This window comes from Excalfactoria chinensis, chromosome 4 (genome assembly GCF_039878825.1).
Source record: "Excalfactoria chinensis isolate bCotChi1 chromosome 4, bCotChi1.hap2, whole genome shotgun sequence".
NCBI lineage: Eukaryota > Metazoa > Chordata > Aves > Galliformes > Phasianidae > Excalfactoria > Excalfactoria chinensis.
Genome location: NC_092828.1, coordinates 65,708,308 through 65,728,497, shown reverse-complemented (window position 1 = coordinate 65,728,497; position 20,190 = coordinate 65,708,308). Strand labels below are relative to the sequence as shown.

The window sequence follows — 20,190 nt, the reverse complement described above, 5'->3', positions numbered from 1 at the left end:
TGTAAAGCCTTGCTGCTTTTATTCTCTGTAGCCTTTAAGGTATGATCGAGTCTCTCCGTTTGAAAGAATGCATGTTTTCCATACCTACCCTGTTGTTTTGCTCCGTCCGTGAGATCTTACAAGTGCTTTGTATCGGAAACTAACCAGCTCTGTTCCTTCTCTTGGATTCATTCATTGCATCTCCACGAGGCAGTTTCCCCTACATAGTGTCTCCCCTGTTAAAATCTGTGTTTCTCCTACTTGCGGTATCTTGCGAGGTTAGGGCCTACGTGTTTCTCTTTTCTGTTCACTAGGTAGGATGTTTCCAGTTTCAGGTATGGCTCTTAAAAGAAAAACTGTCATAAGTAAGATCTTAACTGTAGACACTCAGCACTCTTTATTCCCCCATTCCTCTGCTCCTTTACTACCTGCCTCCTGATTGCATTTAGGCATCTTAGAGGTGTTTTTAGGGTGGGGGAAGGATTTGGGGTGTCTGTTTGTTTGTTTTCATGTTGATATTGCATTAAAATTCTTCCTCATAACTTCCAAATGTGCTTTTCTTGTTTTCCAGTGATCTTTTGGTAACCTGTAGGAGGATAATCAGCGGGCCTTAGAAGCTAGGTTTTTTTTATTAGGCTTTCTGTTGAGCAATAATTTCTGACTGAATGGCAATGCATGATTGGAAGTAGAACTGAAGTCTTAATCCTTTGGTAACTTCTGTATTAAGCATATCGTGCTGGTCACTGTTAGAGGCAGAGTGGCAGGATTGCTTTCTGGTCTAATGGCAAACCTGCCTTTTTTTTAAGGATTTTAGCAAATTTTATTAGTTAATGTGATCATTCCACATTGGGTGTCTGTCTTGCTGTATATAAATCTCTTAAACAGTCCTCTGAGACCAGTGGTCATCTGTATCCTTGAACCTTGGATTGTTACAGCACTCCTGAAAGCTTGAGTGTCTTCATGCATGCCCCTCACCCAAAGCAGTAGCAGACTTGCTGAAAATGATTCGTGTAGGTAATAGCTCCCCAAGTTTACCTAATTTGACAACCTTCCCCCCCCAACTCCCCAGTATGTCACTAGTAAGCTTTGCATTTTATAGTGTTCCCAGGATAAGCAGGAGAAGCTTTGTTACAGGGAGCACTGGACCGGACTTGAGGTCTGCCTGTGAAGAGTACTGCTTGTGCTGTTTTCCTTTCACTGCAGCTAAAACTTGACTGAGCATCAGAGCTGCTTCCTCTCTTTGGTTGTGAAGAGAAAAGCAAGCTGTCATGGATGCTGCTTACCAGGATGAGCTGGCACAATCTCATGGGCAAAAAGAGCTGTGGTGCCTGCAGCTGAATGTTGAGCCACATGAAATGGTTCTTGGCTGCAGGAACATTAACGTTTTAATTTGGACCAGGAGTGTTCATTTAAAGAAATCCTCTCAATTGTCTCCACGTACAGAACTTTGGCTCCCATAGCTAAGTGACTTTGGTGTGCCAACTGGATTCCTGTTGGATTGAATGAAATTAGAAAGTGCTTCAACCACTGAATGCCCAGCCGCAGTGCATTCAGTCCTTGGAGCAGGCTACTGCTTTTGAAACATAAAACCTCACAGCATGCACAGTGTGGGTGTCAGGTCCTTAGCACCAATTATTTTATTGCTCTCTGTGGATCTAGTCCTGCTGGGCTGTGCTTCATGCTAATGGAAACACAGCCCTTACCTGCTGGGTGAGAAGGAAGTAAACAGAAGGTGTAGGCTTTAATGAAGTGCTGTTAGGATAGCAGGACTTACTACTGGCCTGCACCACCCTTCAGAATAATGGGACTACAGGGTGGCGGAAGGGCAGTATGTCGAACTGTAGAATATCGTATTTCTCTTTAAAAAAGATAAAAACAGCTGGGAAGCAGATGGGTACTCATGACATGATATTTGTTCCAAGCAGTTTTGTACACAGATCTTCAGCTTCTGTTTTTTATTACTACTGCTTTTTGCTTCTCTTAAGTAAAAATATCTGCATGCGTGTATATACATATTTCTTATTTGCTTATCAAATCCTGCTTCCCTTCCAAGATAGATGTAGAGTAGATTGTACAGATGTTGGACTGCTACCAGGTTCATGTGAGCAGCAGAAGAGCGGCTATTATGGCAGAAACAAAGCAACCTCCTCCCCTAGAATTTTTAATTTAATAATCACAAAGTTTATGGCAAGACTAGAATGTCTCAAGGGCTAAACGCGTTAGTGTTGGTATTGAGTGGCTTTAAGAAAATTAACTATTGTGGGTAGCTTGTACTAAGGTTTACAGCAGTTTGTAGTTCTCGCTTGATTCTAGGATGAGATCGCACAGCAGTGTTGTATTGTACTTTTAAACACAAAAGGTTGAAGTTACCTTTTAAGCAGGGGGCTAAGATCTCACACTGGTTTCATGTTTTGTGTGGTTTGTTGCTGTTTTTGGTTATGAGGCACCTGTATCCAAGGGGTATAAAAATGAAAGGACATATACTGGAGTTCTTGAAAGATTGCTCTCTCACTGGAGAATATGTTATGTTTGTGCTGCAACCATTGATAAGATTTGTTTTATATGTTTCGTGAAGAAACAACGTGAAATAGGCAGTCATTTTATTTTACATGGATTCTATTAAGAAAATGTGTTATTTCAGCTGGATTCAAAACTTGCAAACAGGCTTTTACTTGAGCTTTAAATATCAGCTGCTCCTTCTGGTGCCTATAATGGAACGGATGTCATATTGTAGCTGCAGGATATCTATCTGGTAACAGTTTGTTAGTGTTGGTATATGAGATCATTTGTCTGGCAGTTGATATTAATAATTCCTTTGGTCATAGCGCTGAAATGCTCAGTGAGCTCCTACTCACTATGTATTATTTCACAGCACTTGTTACCAGCCTTCTGAAAAAGGAAAGAAAGCAGTGGTGAGCTTTGCGTATGCTTACCGTGTCAGTTTGTTGTATCTTTCTTTGTTAAAATGAAACACTCCTCAATAAATTCCTGTACCCTCATTAAGTTTCTCTTAAGCTTCTCGCAGCTTTATGAGTGTCCATGCAGCAAAAATGATACTGAGCACTCATGTACATCTTTATGTGTGGAAATATCACTAAAAATCTGACTGTGAGCACCTAAAAAAAAAAAAGGTTTTGGGGAAATTAAATCTGTATCCTATTGGAAGGGAAGTGCAGCCCAGGGCCAGAGCTGAGTGGGTGTAGGAAGACTTAAAGCAAGTCTTGGCCTTTTACCTCTTTGCTGATGGCTGAAGGTGAGCCTTAAGGTGCAGCTTTATGCCTCTGTTCTGGCTTGGCCTCTCCTCAGGAATGAGAGCTAAGGAGTGTGCTTCCACAGAAGGAGGTTTATTGCAAGCAGACTCACTCAAGAAACAACTTAGTGAGGAAGTGATTGAAAGTATAGCCTTTTGAGTGGAAACCGTGCTTCCGGCCTCGGGCTGTTTTGGAGGACAACAAGACCCAAGTCCTCTGGCTTTTAAGCTTTGCAGGAATGCAAATTTAACACTGTCTGACCCTCCCTTCCACCAGAGGCTTCCATCACTGAACAACCTCTTGGTTTCCTGTGGCTTTGCTCTCTTAAGGTTGCAAGAAGAAACCCTCTATGTGGCATTACTGTTGGTTTGTTGTTGTTTTCTTTTTACACTACAGTTGACATTGAGAGAGATGAATGTACCTTGATCATGTTATTTACTCCCATAAAAAGACGTGTTCTTGCTTCACTGAACAAATTGGTTTTACCAGTGGGTTATCTTGTTTCTGATTTACAGGTAGCTTAACGGTGTGACATAACAAGCTAATAATGTGTTTCCTACATGCTTGACTCTTAAATTGGTGTACGGTTGGATACCAGGTGCTTGAGGCCTGATTCTTACGGTACTTCTGCTGTTCACATGCCTAATGCTGCATGGGTGAGTAGAAAATTGGACATTCACTCAAAGAAACTGAACTCATAGAGAAAGCAAAAGAAGTGGTGTAGGTGTGCTTTACTAGGCTCTTCAGTGAACTCAGGTGAAGTAACAAGAAAGTTTTGTTAATAGGTGAGGAGGATGGAAGGCAGCAGAGATTTGACAGGAATGTTGTAGTCTTTAAGTTATGTCATCTTGCTTTGACTCTGCTGGGTGTAGTTGTTCTAATTTGTAGTAGCGACTTTTCATTGTGATTCTGGTCTGAGCAGTGACAGCCCGCTGAAAGTCCTGTGAGATCAGATGTGACAAAATAGGTGGGGTTGAGTGGGCCAGAAAATGGAGTAATTGTTTCCACAAAAGCAACGTATCTCTTCTTCTGATACTTCTGTTGAAGCTGTTCAGGCCTTTCTATTTTTTTCCAGAGAGAATTCCTTGGGTTAGTAGTAGCTGGTATTCCCTGTGATGCTGACCACATTTTGCTTTCATCTGTAATCTACGTTGTGCTTGAGCAGCATTCAGGGATGGCTGCTGATGAGCTTCAGAGCTGCGTGTTCTGTATTTGCCAACAGTTGGTTCTACTAAGTGCACCCTTGATTAGGAGAGCGGCATCATCTTGAATGCCACTTGGACAAAGTGCTGTAAGAAGAATGTTCCTATGTTATCCTGATTATCACTCTTTGCCATGTGAGGGTTCTCGTGAGTACAGTATGTGGGAAAAGGAGGACTCTGAGTTGGGCATTTTGTGTGTGAGGGCACCAAATGTGGCTGGTGTGTCCCTTTGCAAGCACTTGCTTGTGATGAAGTATCTGATTGCCACCAGAGTGGTTAACCAGCCTGGATGTGGCGATTCACCATGTTGCCTGTTGTGAACCACTTCTATGTGCATTCTGCCTCCAAGTTTTCCTAACCTTCAGGCTCAGGTTCTTCTCCCAATTTGGCTTTCTCCTCATGCTGACAGTTCTCACTGCCTTTCTTCCAGTGCTCCACTTGCCCTGTTCGCATGCATCAGCTGTGCAAATATTTGTAGCAGTGTCTTACTTCATATACAAGACTGAGGTCACAAGACAAGCTTTAGCACAGGCTGCAAGGTGAAGCATTCTTCTGAGGCATCAAGAGGGCTGGCTTTGGGAGTTTGGTTACAGATGTGTCTTTCCTGACCTGATTAGGGCAAGTACTGGTGCTTTCACATGACTACTGCCAAAATATTTCTGTTTTGCTGGTCAACACACATCCTGAATGGTGGGGAGGTGGTTAGAATTGCAGTGATTAATAGACATGAGAGTTTTAAATAACATTTGCTGTGGTTAAAACTGATTCATGGTTTTCTTTCCATGAATTGTGCTGAAATGAAACTCGAGCTACGTATATGTCATTCAGTTACTGAATCAGTATGGAGCTTTCTCTGCAGTGTGTTCTTATCTAAATGTCATGTGGTTTGACTTGTCTCCTCTGAGGTGCTCAGGGAAGTTTCAGATGTGCTAATGAAATTAGGTATATTATGTAAACAAATGGTCAGTATTTTATTTCATTGTCCAATAGAGGTGCTAAAGGGCTGAGTTGGATATTAGCACTTTCCAGTAAGAATTCTAAATGCTTTACTAAAGTACATTTTATGATGAAGTCAGAATGCTTCTTACGTAACATCTCCTAGCTTCTTCTAGTGTTAAGCATACTGACTTATGAAAGAAAACAGCGGCTTGAACAAGTTTGGTGCTTTGGATTCCTGTGAGTGTTTGCACTGAATTCTGAATCTGAAAGTTATCTGACAACAGAAGTTGCTTGACTCGAGGGGCTGGGTATGTGAATGAAAAACTTCAGGAACACAGGAAACTTGGGCAGACTACACCAGTTAATGGCTTCTGAAAGAAATCCTCAAGAGACTGACTTAGAGACTGTTGAATACGTAGTTCTAAGTAGGTTCTTTCATTAAGAGTGGATCACTTCCAGATCAGGCAGTGCTTAGAACATTCACATCACAATGTTATATTAAATTCTGAATAAAGGCAGTTATGGAAATCTTTCAAAGTGTGCAACTTGTGGATGAGCCTATGGTCACACAGATTGCCTGTTTTCTTTGTTTCTGTGAGTGGCCATATAAACTCATTCAACTATTATTGAATGGAGTGCTTGTATCTGTCGTCTTTCCTTGCCTTTTCCTTGTTGTTCAGCAGCAGCAGAGTTGAGTCTGAGTGTGTTAAGGGTCTCTTGGCAAACAGACTGCAGTGGTCTGGGATGATGTCACTTTCCTCCACGCTAGAGTTATTCACTGAGTACTTAACACTTTCACAGCAGTGTTGATAGGATAGAGAGTGTTGGAGCCCTTCTTAGTCTTGTCTATGTAAAGGCTGGTGATATAACCATTTCCTGCAGCACTTTGTGTTAAGCTATCAGACTTCATGAAGAAATAGCTATTAAGGGCTTATATGTTCTGGTCCTCAGCTGTGTTGAGATGGCTGTAATAAAGACCTGGGAACTGGCAACCACTTCGGTTCACTTGGCTGATAGCATGCATCTGAGCCCTTACTGGATGTTGACTTTTACCCTGGAGGAAGGTTGCTCTCACGTGGTAGTCAGCTCAAACAGATTCAGGAGTGTCGGCATCTGCCTTACCACCCATTAAATGAGTTTCTAAATAGCATCAAGCTAAAGAGTTGGAAAAATTAACTCTGTCAGGATACCATTTATAACATCAGTCTGTACTTACTGAGCACCAGTTTCTCATGTGATTCCAAGTTTGAGAGTGAGTGAATGACATGTGATGACTTGAGTATTTCAAATGAGAAGTTTTACAGATAGAAATGTGTTTGGGGGTAGTTTTGAATGGCAGTACAAGAATGAGTATCTAAATCTAGGCTTCTCTGTCATTTTATGGTGGCATGTGATAGCTTCATAAAATTGCTACCTGTAGCTGAACTGGCCAATGAGTTCAGGGTTAGATTGGCAGTGGGGTGGAAGGTGGGAAGAGAATATTGGATCTCATAATGGATATGAGTGATTGCTGGTTTGGGGTGGTTTTTTTGGCAGTGACCTCTGCAAATATACGTACCCAGCTGACACTGCATTTGCCTGATCTCTTTGTCTGATTTCTGGCCCTGTTTTGACTGGAAAAAAGTGAGATTTCTGTGGGTTTTTCTTTATTTTATTATTACTATTATTATTTTTAAATTAAGTTGTCCTGAATCTGTAGTGGTTAAGGTTCCTTACGAGCCTGCTCTTGTACATTTAATCTCAGGAGAAAGTTATATCTATTATAGAGTACTTGGTTATGCAATGTTTCACTGAGGATCACTGATGGACCTTGAGCAATTCGTACTTGCTCTTAAGGAGAATGGTTTCTGATTTAGGTAAATAGGCAATTGCTATGTGAGTTTGCTGATGTTTTAGAAGTTTTAGGTTGTTTCTATTACCAGATGTGTGAAGTGTTCCTATTACACAGCATGGTTGCATGTGGCTCTTTTCTGTGTACTTTTTTGCTTTTGGTCTATATATTTAATGATTGACAGACACTCTATTTTAGCATGTTTCTGGGCATAAGCAGCTTGTACTTATAAACCTGACTGCGTAAACTTTTACTATAATACCATTATATTGGATAAAATGTTCAGGAATCTATGCGAGTATTTAGAGTGGTTGGCCTACTTTAAGCAAGAGGTTACTTCATAACTTAATGACTATTTATACATTCAGAATCCTATGCAATTGGTGTAGTAAACAAAATGTAAGTCTCTTGGGTAGTGTCTTGCAGTAAGTCTGCATTTGCCATGCCAGGCTGTGGCTAACCTGTGGTTTGTTTGGTTTTGTCTCACTCAAGAAGGTGCTAAATTATGAGTGATATAACTACCTTGAACTTGTATAGAGTTCTAAGACGTGGCTTCTTTCCTTTGTAGTGAAACATAAAAATAAATATATACATGTGGCTTTCAGGATTCAGTGCTGGAAAACTACTTTCAGTACCGTCTGCAATTGAGGGTTAAGGAAAGTGTTTTGGATGGAATAGACAAATGGTCATAACAACAAGAACAAAGAAAAACCACAATATTTTTGGCCATAACTAATGAAAAACGCCGGAGCTGACGTTATATCCATCTGTGTTATCACTTCATTCAATCTAAGTCAGGATTTCCTGGCATTCATCTATGGAGAGACGATGGACTTTGCTGTTCATGCTATAGCAACTTTTGGATGATCATGTATGGCTTCTTGTGCTTGTGTTCTTTCCCATATTCCTGACAGCTGGGTAAATCAGTACATTTCCATGAGTATTCATCGTACTTTATTCATTCTCATTCCCATTATTGCAGGCTAACTTTTCAGTTGCCTCTTGATTCTCTTTTTATTTTCCAAAAGAGTAAAGAAACATCTTGCTCTTACAACAGCTGGCTGTAACTATTTACAGAGAACTCAGCAGTGTTTTGCTAGGTGGCTGATTTGAGCTGCTTCAGCACGCAGCTGTGCTGGAGTGCCACATTTGCTATCTTAAGGTTTATATGTCACAGGTGTTAATAAAATACAAAAGTAGAGTTTGTAAAACCACAGTACTGGATATTAAAAAGCAGGGGAGAAAGAAAAAAACCTATCCAAATGAAAAAAGTCAAGACCTTTTTTTACTTGTAAAGTTGATGATAAAGTTTGTTACTAAACTACATTCTATTCAGTTTGACATGTGGGTGTTTTTAGTTGCTTTGAGTTCCAAGTGCTGGAGTTCTTACCAAAAAGATGATGGGTCTGAAAGTAATGCCTGGAATATATTTCTGTGGAAACTACAACAGTTGCACAACAACAGTATTTGATGGAGCAGGTTCTCAGCTATGGAACACTATTTTTTCAGAGTGGGCACTACCATTAGCTATGCGTTTTTGACAGCAATGACCAGCAGCCTGTATGCCACTCTCATGAAAGTCGGTACTAGCAGAAGTGAGCCACTGCTGCCATTACTGAAATGCACCACTCGCCACCTCATTGTGCTCACACCCACTGTTTGGCCTCTATATGTGTTCAGCGACATCAGTGGGTGCCTTTTTTTCTGCGTGGAGGAATTCACTGGCACAGTTTTGCTCCATACGCACTTCCATGTCAGACACCATTTAGTCAGACTACCCCTCTGCTGCCATCTGTTGTTGCACAACAGTAACATGAAGCAGAATCATGGTGGGAAGGTTCAGCCTCTACTGCCATGCAACCAACAGCCTCCAACATTGCAGGCCAACTGCAATGAACTCTTGGAGCAGTTCTCCTTTTTCTTGGCAAACTGGTAGCATTTTTTGAATGCTAAACAATGCAAACAATGTTGTTCATATCTTTCTGTATCAGTTGGCATGAGGATGCATTTACTTATTTCTAATAAACAATATTGTTTCTTAATAGCTTTCACTTTCATCTACTAAACCTACTGCTTTGAGCATGTGTTTGAATGTGGCATATGGGCTTTTAAAAAAATAAAGAAAACAAATCAGAGTTTTGAGAAGAGGAGGAAGGAGCAGGCAACCAAGCCAGTGCCTCAGGATGCTGCCTGGAGCTGTGGTGATGGTGTCTGTGTGGGCCTGCCTGCGTAGATGATAGGTCTGAGATCAGCCCATACTTTCACATAGTGCTGAAATGCTACATGAGCTGGTTCAGCAGTATGAATACCATATTTTTGCCTTGCATTGCTGCAAAATTTTTACCCGAAATGTGCAACATTAAGTTTTCTTCTCTGTTAAAAGGAGGGTGAAAGCATAGGCAGTAACGCTGGTAGGATAAGAGACTAGTACATGTCTCGTGTTCTGGCTGAGGCAGCTGCCCAACATGCCTTGGCAATGTCTGCATTTAGTAGCTCTGTTCCTGGATGCCGGCCCAGTCACATGGTGCTGCTGGAGCAAGGGACATGTGAGTGCTGTGTTAGACCTGGCACTGAGGCAGCAGGAGGCGGGCGGCCTGTGTGCCTGACAGAGGGCTGGAACCTGCACTGCTTGCTCCTGCCAGGCCGCTGCTGCTTGGCATGGCCTCTCTGGCTCCAGCAACAGCTGGGAGCTGCTTCCTGAAGCAGGAAAAAAGTGCTAAAAGCAGAAAAAGCCTGGAGAGTGTTCTGTGGACAAATGAGCCTTTGGTTCTTTACCATCCTTGAGTTTACTGCTATAAAACTACTTTTTGCAGAATGTGACTTAATTTGGACAAACTGAGATCTCCTAGCTGCTAGAAAGCTATTGGGGTTACAATTACCCCCTAATAATACCCTTGTGCTCTTTTTGCGTTGTATTTTGGGGGCTAGCAACTCAAAACACTGTCTTGTGCTGGTTATGGTGCTACTTCAAACATGTTGTTCTTGGGAACTTTGTTTTATGTATTTTTATTTTTGTTTTTCTTTTCCTATTTTCTTTAACATTATCATTGGGACATTGCATGATGGCTCCCAGACTTTTGACTTACAGATAAGCCTCTGAACAGTGAATCCAAACTTATGATCATTGGCTGAGTTGTGAAATGCTGCTTTAGTAGGCTCTCCTCATTGGTTGTGAAAAGCTGATGTGTGCAATTTATGGTGACTTTAACTTGGCATGGAACTGCTTGTTAGCTTCTATCAGATGTGTGTCTTATGTGCGTATGTGATGATACTGCTTTTTGATGAAGATGGTGAAAAGTGATTCCAACCAAAAATTCAGTGTATTCTCTGACAGTGAGCGGATAGTTCAGACAGCTGTTTGCAGAGAACAGATGCACCCAGTGTTGTTTTTCATACAGTAGCATATGGAATTATTCTTCTAAACAGGTAACATCTGTGGGCAGTGATCTAATATTGAGAACTGTACCACAACTCTTTCTATAGGAAAACTTGAGGTGAGGGAAGTGCAGCAAATGACATGTTCCTTCACTTGTTGCATGACTAATCTGCAATATATCCAGCCTAACTTGTATGAAACTAGTAAGTATGTATCATGCTGGAACAAGGCGGTTCAGCTAAGGTTAAACAGTGCTTTACCATATTAGGACTACTTTAAATGATTGTGGAAAACGAATGCAGTGTGGCATTGGTGCAGCTCTTCCAAGGCTGTAACAAGAAGAGGGGCAGCGTGGAGTAAATGCTGTCTTGGGAGAGAAAAAGGGAAAATACATCTATGTAATCTGTTGAATAGTCTTAAAGAGGGAAATTCGTCTTTAAGCAATCTGAAATCGATTTCACTTACTTACAAATGTATTCTGGCACTCATCCCAAATGTCTGAATTGTGGGCATTTGTGTGTGTGTGTATCAGTTTTGCTGTGTATGACTCATGGAATGAAATTCTCACTGAAACAGCAGGTATGATGCAAACTTTGCTTTCCTACGTTTATTAAAAGATATCTAGAAAACAAGACCATGTTGTATATTATAATTGAAATCAGTATTTAGATTTTAGCGGACAACTGTAACTTTTACAGAAAATTCTTAGTTAAGTAACTTCCATCATATATATATTTCCTCTTCCCACGCCTCGTCTCAGATCTCCTTATTGGGAATGGATTTGAATAACATAGACGACTCTGTAAGAGCTGAGATGAAGGACAGGAAATGACCTACAAACAGAACAGGTGATGTGCTGTCACATTGCCTAGAAAAAGGAAAATGATTTGGCTCTGCTTCTCAGAGGATAACTTCTGGACCACAGGGTGCTGCCTTCCATTTTCTGTAGTATCTGCTCCTTAGAGTTGAGATACTTTCAAAATATGGATTTGTGGTTTTATCTTTTAGAAACTGTTTTGCAGATTTCCAGTCATAATTCCTTAAGTATTTCAGGAGCACAGGTGGAATATTGTTGTATAGCTCACAGGGGGAATTGTAGCATTTTAGGGGGGCTTCTTGGTGTCCTATTTTTAGTCTCTGGCACTGGAATTTAACTGGATGTTTTAGAACTCTATGCCTGTTTCCCTCATCTGGAACTTGGGGGTCTCTGTGTGTATATGTGTAATTTGAACTGTTTTGTTTAGTTTTTTTTACTGCTTCAGGCTTCCTCCTGTGTCTGAGCAAGGTGTTCAGTGTTACTATGCTCTAGCTGACCACTTGTCTTTTCTCTGAGTTCTAGAGGTTGTGGTTTACTGAGCTTACAAAATGCCTTTAAGGAGGATGCTGAGCTATTCAGCAGGTAGCATGTACTGCTGGGTTTTGACATCTTGTCCAGCTCTCCTGTTGTATTTCTGAGTGACCATTAGCAAGATTAGTTTCCTTTTTTTAATTTAGAAGAATAGCTCCTTGGCCGTCATCTTATAAAGTGTCTAAAGCTCTACTGATTGGAAAAAAGCTGTGTAAGCGGAGTTACTAGTAGTTGTGTGGATGTGTTCTAGTTATTTTGGTGGGAAATGAGGACTCGGTTCTCCAGCAGAATTACATGAACTTGGACCAAGTTCCACCGGTCTGTTTAAAATTGTACATGATCTTTGTCAGAAGTGTTTTATTAGCTGTTTGTCACCAGTGCTGCCACTGAATTGTTTTAATAGGCCTGTGACTATAAGTTCTCATAAGCGGACAATATCTATGACAAACTTGTTGTTTTCCCTTCTTTCTAAAAGCTTTTCAAAACAGTACTTTGAAATTCTTGTTCAAGTGTAAATGTCATTTGTCCTTGAAAGTAAAACCATTACAGTGCAGAACATCTAGTATGCTAGTGTATCTTGGTCATGGTTTCCGAGCCCCCCCTTCCCTCCTCCCCCCCAATAAACCATATGGCGATGATGACAGACTCTTATTTGCTCCTGCGCTATATGAGGTTGCTAGGAGTCGTCAGATGACACTTGCTCACATGAGAGCCATTAACAGGGTGTTGTAGCCAGTGTTAGAACAACCTTGCAACGAAGGGCGAGTCACTGCAAAAGCAACTATGCTTTTTTTTTTTTTTTTTTAAGAGGCCATATGGTTTGGTCTTGTGACTACATAATTGCCAGCTACCTAATCACATACCAGGAAACAAACACAGTTTAAGTCAATATTAGCTGTTGTATCTGCTGCAGCTTTGCGCCAGGCTTGGTAGGAAACTAACACAGCAAGAGAATGGCTTCTGAAGCTTGGAAGTAGTGTCTGCTCTTCTGTCTGGAATAACTGCAGCGGTACTGTGGTTACAGCTGTATTTCTTCACGAATGGCATGTATTTGACTCCCACCAACAAGAAATCATTGGATTGTGTTCTTGTGTAGGGAAGAAATCTGATAGGAGTTATCATCGTTAATGGTTGATCTATAGTAAAGAAATCTGCTTGAGGCTGGATTTCTTCAGCTTCTTGCAGGAGGATTTGAAGCAAAAGAAAATGTGTGGGGGTACACCAAAAGCTGCAAATGGTGCAGGGGGACAAATAAGAAGAGCGAGAAACAACAATGATGTACAGCTTGGAAATGATTTCTCTTGTACCAAATTAGATGAAAGGATTAGAAAACCTCTGAGAGACAGAAGTGTCAGCTGTGTGAACAGAGTGACTAGGCTGCTGCAGAACAGGTATGTATGGAATTTTGTTGATATGTAAGGCATTTGATGTTCTCTGAAGAATAATGGACTCTTTTCACTTAAGGTTATATAACCTTACCTTCCTGTTCTAATTGCTTTTCCACTTCTTAATTTTTTTGTTATCTTCTGCGTTAGTGGGTCACATAGCCCTGGTTTGCAGGCAGGAGAGAATGCTCTGGAGTGGGGGAGGAATAGAGGGGGCAACTCTCTGCTTTGCTTGTAAACGATCTCTAGATCGAGCACTACCTCTAAGTAAACTGGAGCATGAACATTGTTTATGCTGTGCTTCTTTTAAGGTGTGTGCCAGCCTGTCTTCGATGCTTGAATCTGCTGCAACATGAATATACGTGAGAGCATGTTTGAGGGCAACCTCTTTCAAATTCTTATAAAACAGTGTTAGAATAACTATTCTACGTTCAGGATTGCTTTTAGAAAAAGCAGCAGACTGGTCTATAGATTTTAGGCTTCTTATTTCTCTAACCTGAAGGTGATGCACTGAAGTAGTGATTAGTCACTTTCTAAGGTCAGCTGAAGCAGTCTTCAAATGTAAATAAATAGGTCACTTTTTTCAGTTCTTGTATGTGTTCTGATTGCTTTAAAAGCGAGCTAAAAGCTTTCTCTGTGTTTGCTTGTTTTAAAAAGAGATTGGAGATCTCTAGATCTCTATTAACTGAGAATACCCATTTAAGACAGAATAGGGCAAGCCTTTGTGGCTCCCTTCTGGAAGCAAACAGGTCTGCTTTCCCCGCACTGAGACTTGAGCCTCAGCATCTTCTCTGTAATGGAAGAAACAGTGAAAAAGCTGAAGGACAGTGACTTAGGTGCCACCATAGGAGAAATAAAGTAAATTTAAATTTAATCAGGGATTGTCCTTATTAATGTTGTAGGCATAGGTAAGCTGGTTTTCCTCTTGTATGACCGTGGGCAGCTTGCTGTTATTTCTTTATTTAGACTTGGGGGTGTTGTTTATTCTAGCATCTTTTAGATGTGAGAAAGATCCACTCTGAAGGTGAGATTAGATAAGCTGAATGGTTCAAACAGTCTGCTGGTGCAGAAGGGAGTAGTGACATTGCCTCTTTGTCCTTTGCTTTCTGGCAGCATGCTCTTGTCCTTTTTCCCCTTTTCCTGGCTCCAGTGATTCCAAACCTTCTGGAACCGACTTCCCTTAGGGAGTCAGCTCACCTTGACGCTCAGCAGACAGAAAGGAGACACAAGGAACAAGAAAACCCAATTAACATTCTCGGTAGCCTCAATACTTAGTTGAAATACACAGGGCACTCGCACCCTTTCCTGGAGATATCCAGCTCCAAGGATGAGGTGAGTTAGCATAACTCATGCTGCCACCAGGAGGTGGAGGTTGCATCGCCTTCTACTTGGCTACATTATTGAGCTGCTTTCTTTTGTCTGGGATAAATTTCTGCTGTTATGGATATTTTAGCCAGAGTCCAGCACTTACCACAGCCAACATGAGTGATAGAGTATGGTCACATAGTTGGGAAAAGGGGAGAAAGGATATATTAAGCTTTTATGTTTATGATTGACTAAGAAAACTGTTCATTCCAGTTAGCCACGTTTAACCTGAAAGAGGAGTAACTACCCAAAGTTGTGTTCATTTACTGAAGTTATCTAATTTTAAAGAATATTTAGGGCCTCTTATTAAGTAGTTCTCTGGGAAGCATTGAAGATGTGAAGTATTTCCTTGCAATTTTTTTTTTCTTACTCTGTTTGCAGTTAAACATGGCTATGGCAGGTGGTGTTTCAGTGTTATTTTGGAACTTATTTTGGGAGGCTGTTTTTAAAGTAACTGTAAGAAGCAGAAGTTATTTTTCAGAAGTAATGATTGTATTGCACTCTGTACAAAACGTTATCAAGAATAACTGTGATGCTTACCTGGGGAATTACTTTGCTGATGAGAAGTAACACTTTCATTAGTAGGTTCATATGTAAAATAGAACTATCACATGATTTCCTTGGGTACTTAAAGTGTATACAGGTAAGCTGTTTTAGACCAAAGCAGAGAAAAAGGAAACAATCAAGAATGTGCCCGTTTGAATTTTACTGAATGAGCATAAGGAACACAGTCTTGAGAGGTGAAGTTGGCGAGTGTTGGGAGTGGTGCTGAAGAGCCGAAAAGGCAATTCTGGTTTGATTAGCTGTCAGTGTATAGTAGCTGGGCATGGAATGGACTGCCAGCATCTTGTTGTGTGCTGCAGCCAGCAAGCAGGAGGCTTTTTGTAAGCATGTTGAGTGTTGATTTTCTGGCCCATAAGCAGAAGAATGAATAAAGCTTTAGTTAAAGATGTGTTTTGTTTTGTTTAAATTTTCACTGACAAATGAGAATTTAATACATATAAACTCTGGTGTAAATTCCTCGTATGTTTTCAGAATCTTCTATTTCCCTACCTTATCTTTCTCAAATACATCATGAGATTTCTTGTTGCCCTGAAATTAACTTTATGTTGTAGTCTTGCAACAAGAGGGGGAAGTTTGTTCTTTCCTTCAGGATTTGTCCTTTGGTCAAGCTTGGCAGTGAAAACTGATTAAGAAATTTGTAAATAATGGACCAAGGTCAACACATTGTACGCACACAGGAGCTTTTATTTACTATTATTATTTTTTTTTAACCTTAAGAAACATAGACTAAAATATCTCTGCTTACTTCAGGTATTTTGGTGTCTCTTTTTAGAAACATCTGATGCAAGAGGGTGAAAGGGTTTTTCTTTTAGTTAAACATAAAGGAAGTCAAGTTATGCGATGTAGAAACGTTCTTCAGTTTCCAATGATTGGTACCTCGTGTAAAAGAATCTTTGCTTTTTATCATAAGACACAGGCGAAGGAACAAAAAGAAGCGTGTCTTTCATCATTCTTGTATTAATTCTTTCTTGTTTAAAGACAAGTAAACAGTGGTTTGTTTTTGGCTTTTATGCACATGAAATCAGAGTTTGTGTACTGCAAGTCTATGTACTGTGTGTCTTCAGCACTGCTTTTAGGAAATGGTTCAGTAATGCTGTCTTTGTTTTGAGGACTGTATGTTATACAAACTGGCTTAAACAATAAGGGGTGGAAGTACTGAAATCAGTCTGCTCATCAACTTTTGTGTAAGGGAAAAAAGATGCCGGTCATCTGTCTAGTCTTGTGCCTGCTTCCACATGCAGGTAATGAGACAATGGATTTATATGCCTGTATAGCTTGCCTGTAGATGTCCTTGAGCTTATCAAATGATGTTTAATAGGATAGAGAATTTCTGTAATGTTTAGGACTGCTGTGAGAACTGCTTCTGTGTTCTGTGCAATGCAAAGTCTCAAGGTGAAGGTTTTGCTAAAATATGTCTGATGCTTGGAGAGTACTGTACTGCAAGGAGCATTACCTGAAGTTATTACCTTATTTTGGATCTGTTGCTCATTTGAAGCTTTGTATGATGCATTTTAATAAATGTCTTAACTTGTTGCTTTCTGGAGTTCTGAAAGATTGTGGATATCTTTAATTCTGCTTTGCTTCATGGAAAAGGCATCTGAGCAGGCTGTTATAAAACCCTGTTTATTTCTTACTTAAAAGTGAGCACTGCGCAGACATGAATTCTACTTTAGTGCAGAGTAAGGGAGTTCATCTATTCATAAAGTAACCTAGACTCATGCAACACAGGTATAACTGGGCTCCCCAGTTCAAAAAAGACAGGAGCCTCTTAGAGAGAGTCCAGTGGAGATCCTCAAAGATGAATAAGGGCTTTGGAGCGTCTCCCATGTAAAGAGAGGCTGAATAACCTGGGTCTGTTCAGCCTGGGGATAAGGGTACTAAGATGGGATCTGATAAATGTTTATAAGCATCTAAAGGAAGGCAAATGAATGAGGCCAAGCTATTCTCAGTGGTATGTAGAGATAGGACAGGGAACAATGGCCTAAAACTTAAGTGTAGTAAGTTCCATACTAACATGCAGAAGAACTTCTTTATAGAGGGAATGCCAGAGCAGGCTGCCCAGAGATGTTGTGAAGTCTCCTCCTAAAGAGATATTCAAGACTTATTTGGACACCTATCTGTGTGGCCTGTTGTAGGGAACTTGGCTTTGGCAGGGGTGGTGGACTTGATCTCTTGAGGTCCCTTCTAATCCCTTTTGATTCTGAGTGTGCTTTTAGCATTGGCAGTCCAATACAGGACTGCACTGCCTAAATCTGTGCCTGAGACGAATGTTTCTCAGTTTAGACTTGCAGTCCTATGGTCTCAACTGTTGATGCTGCTGTGCCTGTCCTGAATTTTTTTTTTTTAGTTTTAAGAAGCTTTGTTCTTGCATACAGTTTAATTTAAAGATGTAATGTTGTACATTTTCTTTGTTGTTGAAAGGGAAGGGTGACCTCTGGCCTCTTCAATAAAGCAACACATTTACTTCAGGAATGAATATGGTATTATCTGATACAAAATGTGTCAGTAAATGATCAGCTGTATACTGAAGAGGAATGAAAGTACCAGGTGCTGAAAAGAGCTCATCCAGTTCATTGGTTGGAACAGCGTGAAGTCTGTTGATGGCTCTGACTATTGTATTTAATATAACTGGATTTTGTACTAGAGTTGCACAGGTGGTAACCTGAGAAACTATTGAAAGGCTTGTAAAACAGATGGTTTGCTTGCAGCTGTGTATGTGAGGTGCATAAGGTCTTCAGTCGGCTATCAGCTGTGGAATCAGGACTGCTGTCAAGCAGGTTAGCTTAATACTGTGATTCCCTTTGAAAGGGAGAGATTGAAAAGAAGTGTCCGGCACTCCTGGAGTTTTTGAGGCAATGAGATACAAATTTATCAAGTTTACTTACTGTTGATGGCAAAACAACCTTTAGCATTGTTCCACAATCAAGCTATGTGTACCAGGCCCCTTAGATATCATGTATTTGCATCGTCACTTTAAAGTGGAGATAGGATATGGTTTATTCTGTTCAAACATATTCAAAATAGGGTTAAATTCTACAGGTGAAGGAAGAAGATGCTCTGGCATGTTACAAGCAATGATCTCCAGAATTCCCATCCAACCTCTACTGTTCTGTGACTCAGTCTTATTGCTAAGTAGAAAGGGAAGCTGTTCTCTGAAATCCAAGATGAAGTATGAAGAAATTAGGCTGACTTGTCTTGTAATGGCTGTTTCTGAATTTGTTTGTCTGAAATTCTTTCTGAATGTGCTTCAAAGGCAGTTGCCCTGGTTACCTTACGGACTAGCTGATGCTATTACCTCATTACTGATTTATGGCTACTGGAGCGTGGTATCAAAGAAGCATCTTCAGAAGCCCCTGTCTTCTAGATGTGTAGCAGTTCTGTACTCTTTCCTCAGTTCTCTACCATTGTTTTCCATAAGGCATAATTTGGGGAAATTCCTAAATGGTGGAGATCAGGGTAGCCTTGACTGAAGTCTGTTATGCAATTTGTTAAACCAACAGCTAATAATAACAGTTGTACTCTTACCCCTGGATGTGGACTGTGCAGGTCAGGGACGAGGCAGTGTGACTGGGCACCAGGTTGCTGCCAGAGCTGTGTGGCAGTGCTTTATGTAGCAGTACTTTTTTTCATTAATTCCAGCTTGTCTGCTATAGGATGTGACAAGCGTTTTTGGTGGCTGAATCTGGAGCAAAGCAAACCTCCGTGCTCCAACATAACACCAAATGCATCAAGAATTTGGAAAGAATGTTTCTCACTGTTGTAGCCGTAGTCAGTTGTGCTCTTCAGCTTCATGTGATGCTGGAGGAGCCAAGTTGCATCTCAAGGCCTGCCTCACAGAGACTGGATGCGTTCCAGTTTATGGAGTTGTTTTACTTGAGAGAATCTCAGCCGTACTGAAGGAGTTTCATCATTGCCTTCTTAATCCGATGGCTTGTTTAAACCTAAAACAGCTTGGGAAAGGGCAGGGGAAGGGGGGGTGAAAATTAAGGATCAACATAAACCTGTCTTTCAGTTGCAAAATTAAATACCAGAAGAAAATATTACTCACTGTCATTGAAAAGCTTAAAAAGATTTAGTTTTCTGTTTTGAGATGAAGATGAGAATCTGTGCAAACCTCCTAGTGTATGCAAAGATGTTTTGAAGAGGATGGTTATCCATTGCCTCTTATTACTGCCAAAAGAACTGCATAAAATAGTACATTCAGCTTGCAGTGGAAGTGATTAAAGCAGTGTACAGAGAATGGAATAAGTTTAATGTATTTAAGCACCAGATTACTGAGAATGGTGCGTTAGTTCATGTTCTTGAAAATTTTGAGAGAGCCTGACTGTGTTGTGTGTCTGTACTTTGAGTTTCTTCTCAGTCCAAGTGCTGTTGTCACAGCTTGGTTCTTGTAAATGCTGAGTAAAAGATGTATACGCTAAGTATCTTTCTGTTTGCTTAAAGTCAAAGTAAGAATTCTATTTTAACATCTTGTTTATAATCTGCAGTTGGTCGTCATCAGAGTTTGACTTGAATGAAATTCGCCTGATAGTTTACCAAGACTGTGAGAGAAGAGGCAGACAGGTCTTATTCGATTCCAAAGCAGTCCGCAAAATTGATGAAGCTGTGATTCAGGTATGAAATGCTAACTTGGATTTTGTTCTACCACTCTGGAACCAATGGTTCCAAATCAGTCAGACTGATGAGCATCATCAGCTGATGACTGATCATCCTCTTATGAAGGTATATGGGTCAGACTGATCTATTAATCTGTGTACCACCCTCTGTGATAAGAATCCAAGTAGCCAGGCTCTTATTTATATTTCCAAGTTGGTTTAAAACACAGAACATATGAGAAGTAAATGGATGGAAGAAATGCTTATGGCTCCATTTAAAAGCACACGTTATTCTGCTTGCTTTTAATACTTTAAAGGTTAGCTGCAAAATGTTTTGTTAAAAACTATGCAACAC

The 20,190-nt window shown here is 40.5% G+C and overlaps 1 protein-coding gene across 4 annotated transcripts in view; it reads left to right on the top strand.

Moving 5' to 3' along the window:
* Positions 1-20,190, top strand: part of FNIP2 (folliculin interacting protein 2) — a 44,986-nt gene that overhangs the window by 439 nt on the left and 24,357 nt on the right. For 2 of the 4 annotated variants that reach the window (XM_072334690.1, XM_072334689.1), the window contains exon 2: positions 19,728-19,854. In XM_072334690.1, coding sequence (XP_072190791.1) covers positions 19,728-19,854 — 127 coding nt within the window. Of the gene's footprint in view, positions 1-12,787; positions 13,318-19,727; positions 19,855-20,190 lie in introns of those variants that run through there. The other 2 variants (XM_072334687.1, XM_072334688.1) reach the window with 2 other exon arrangements.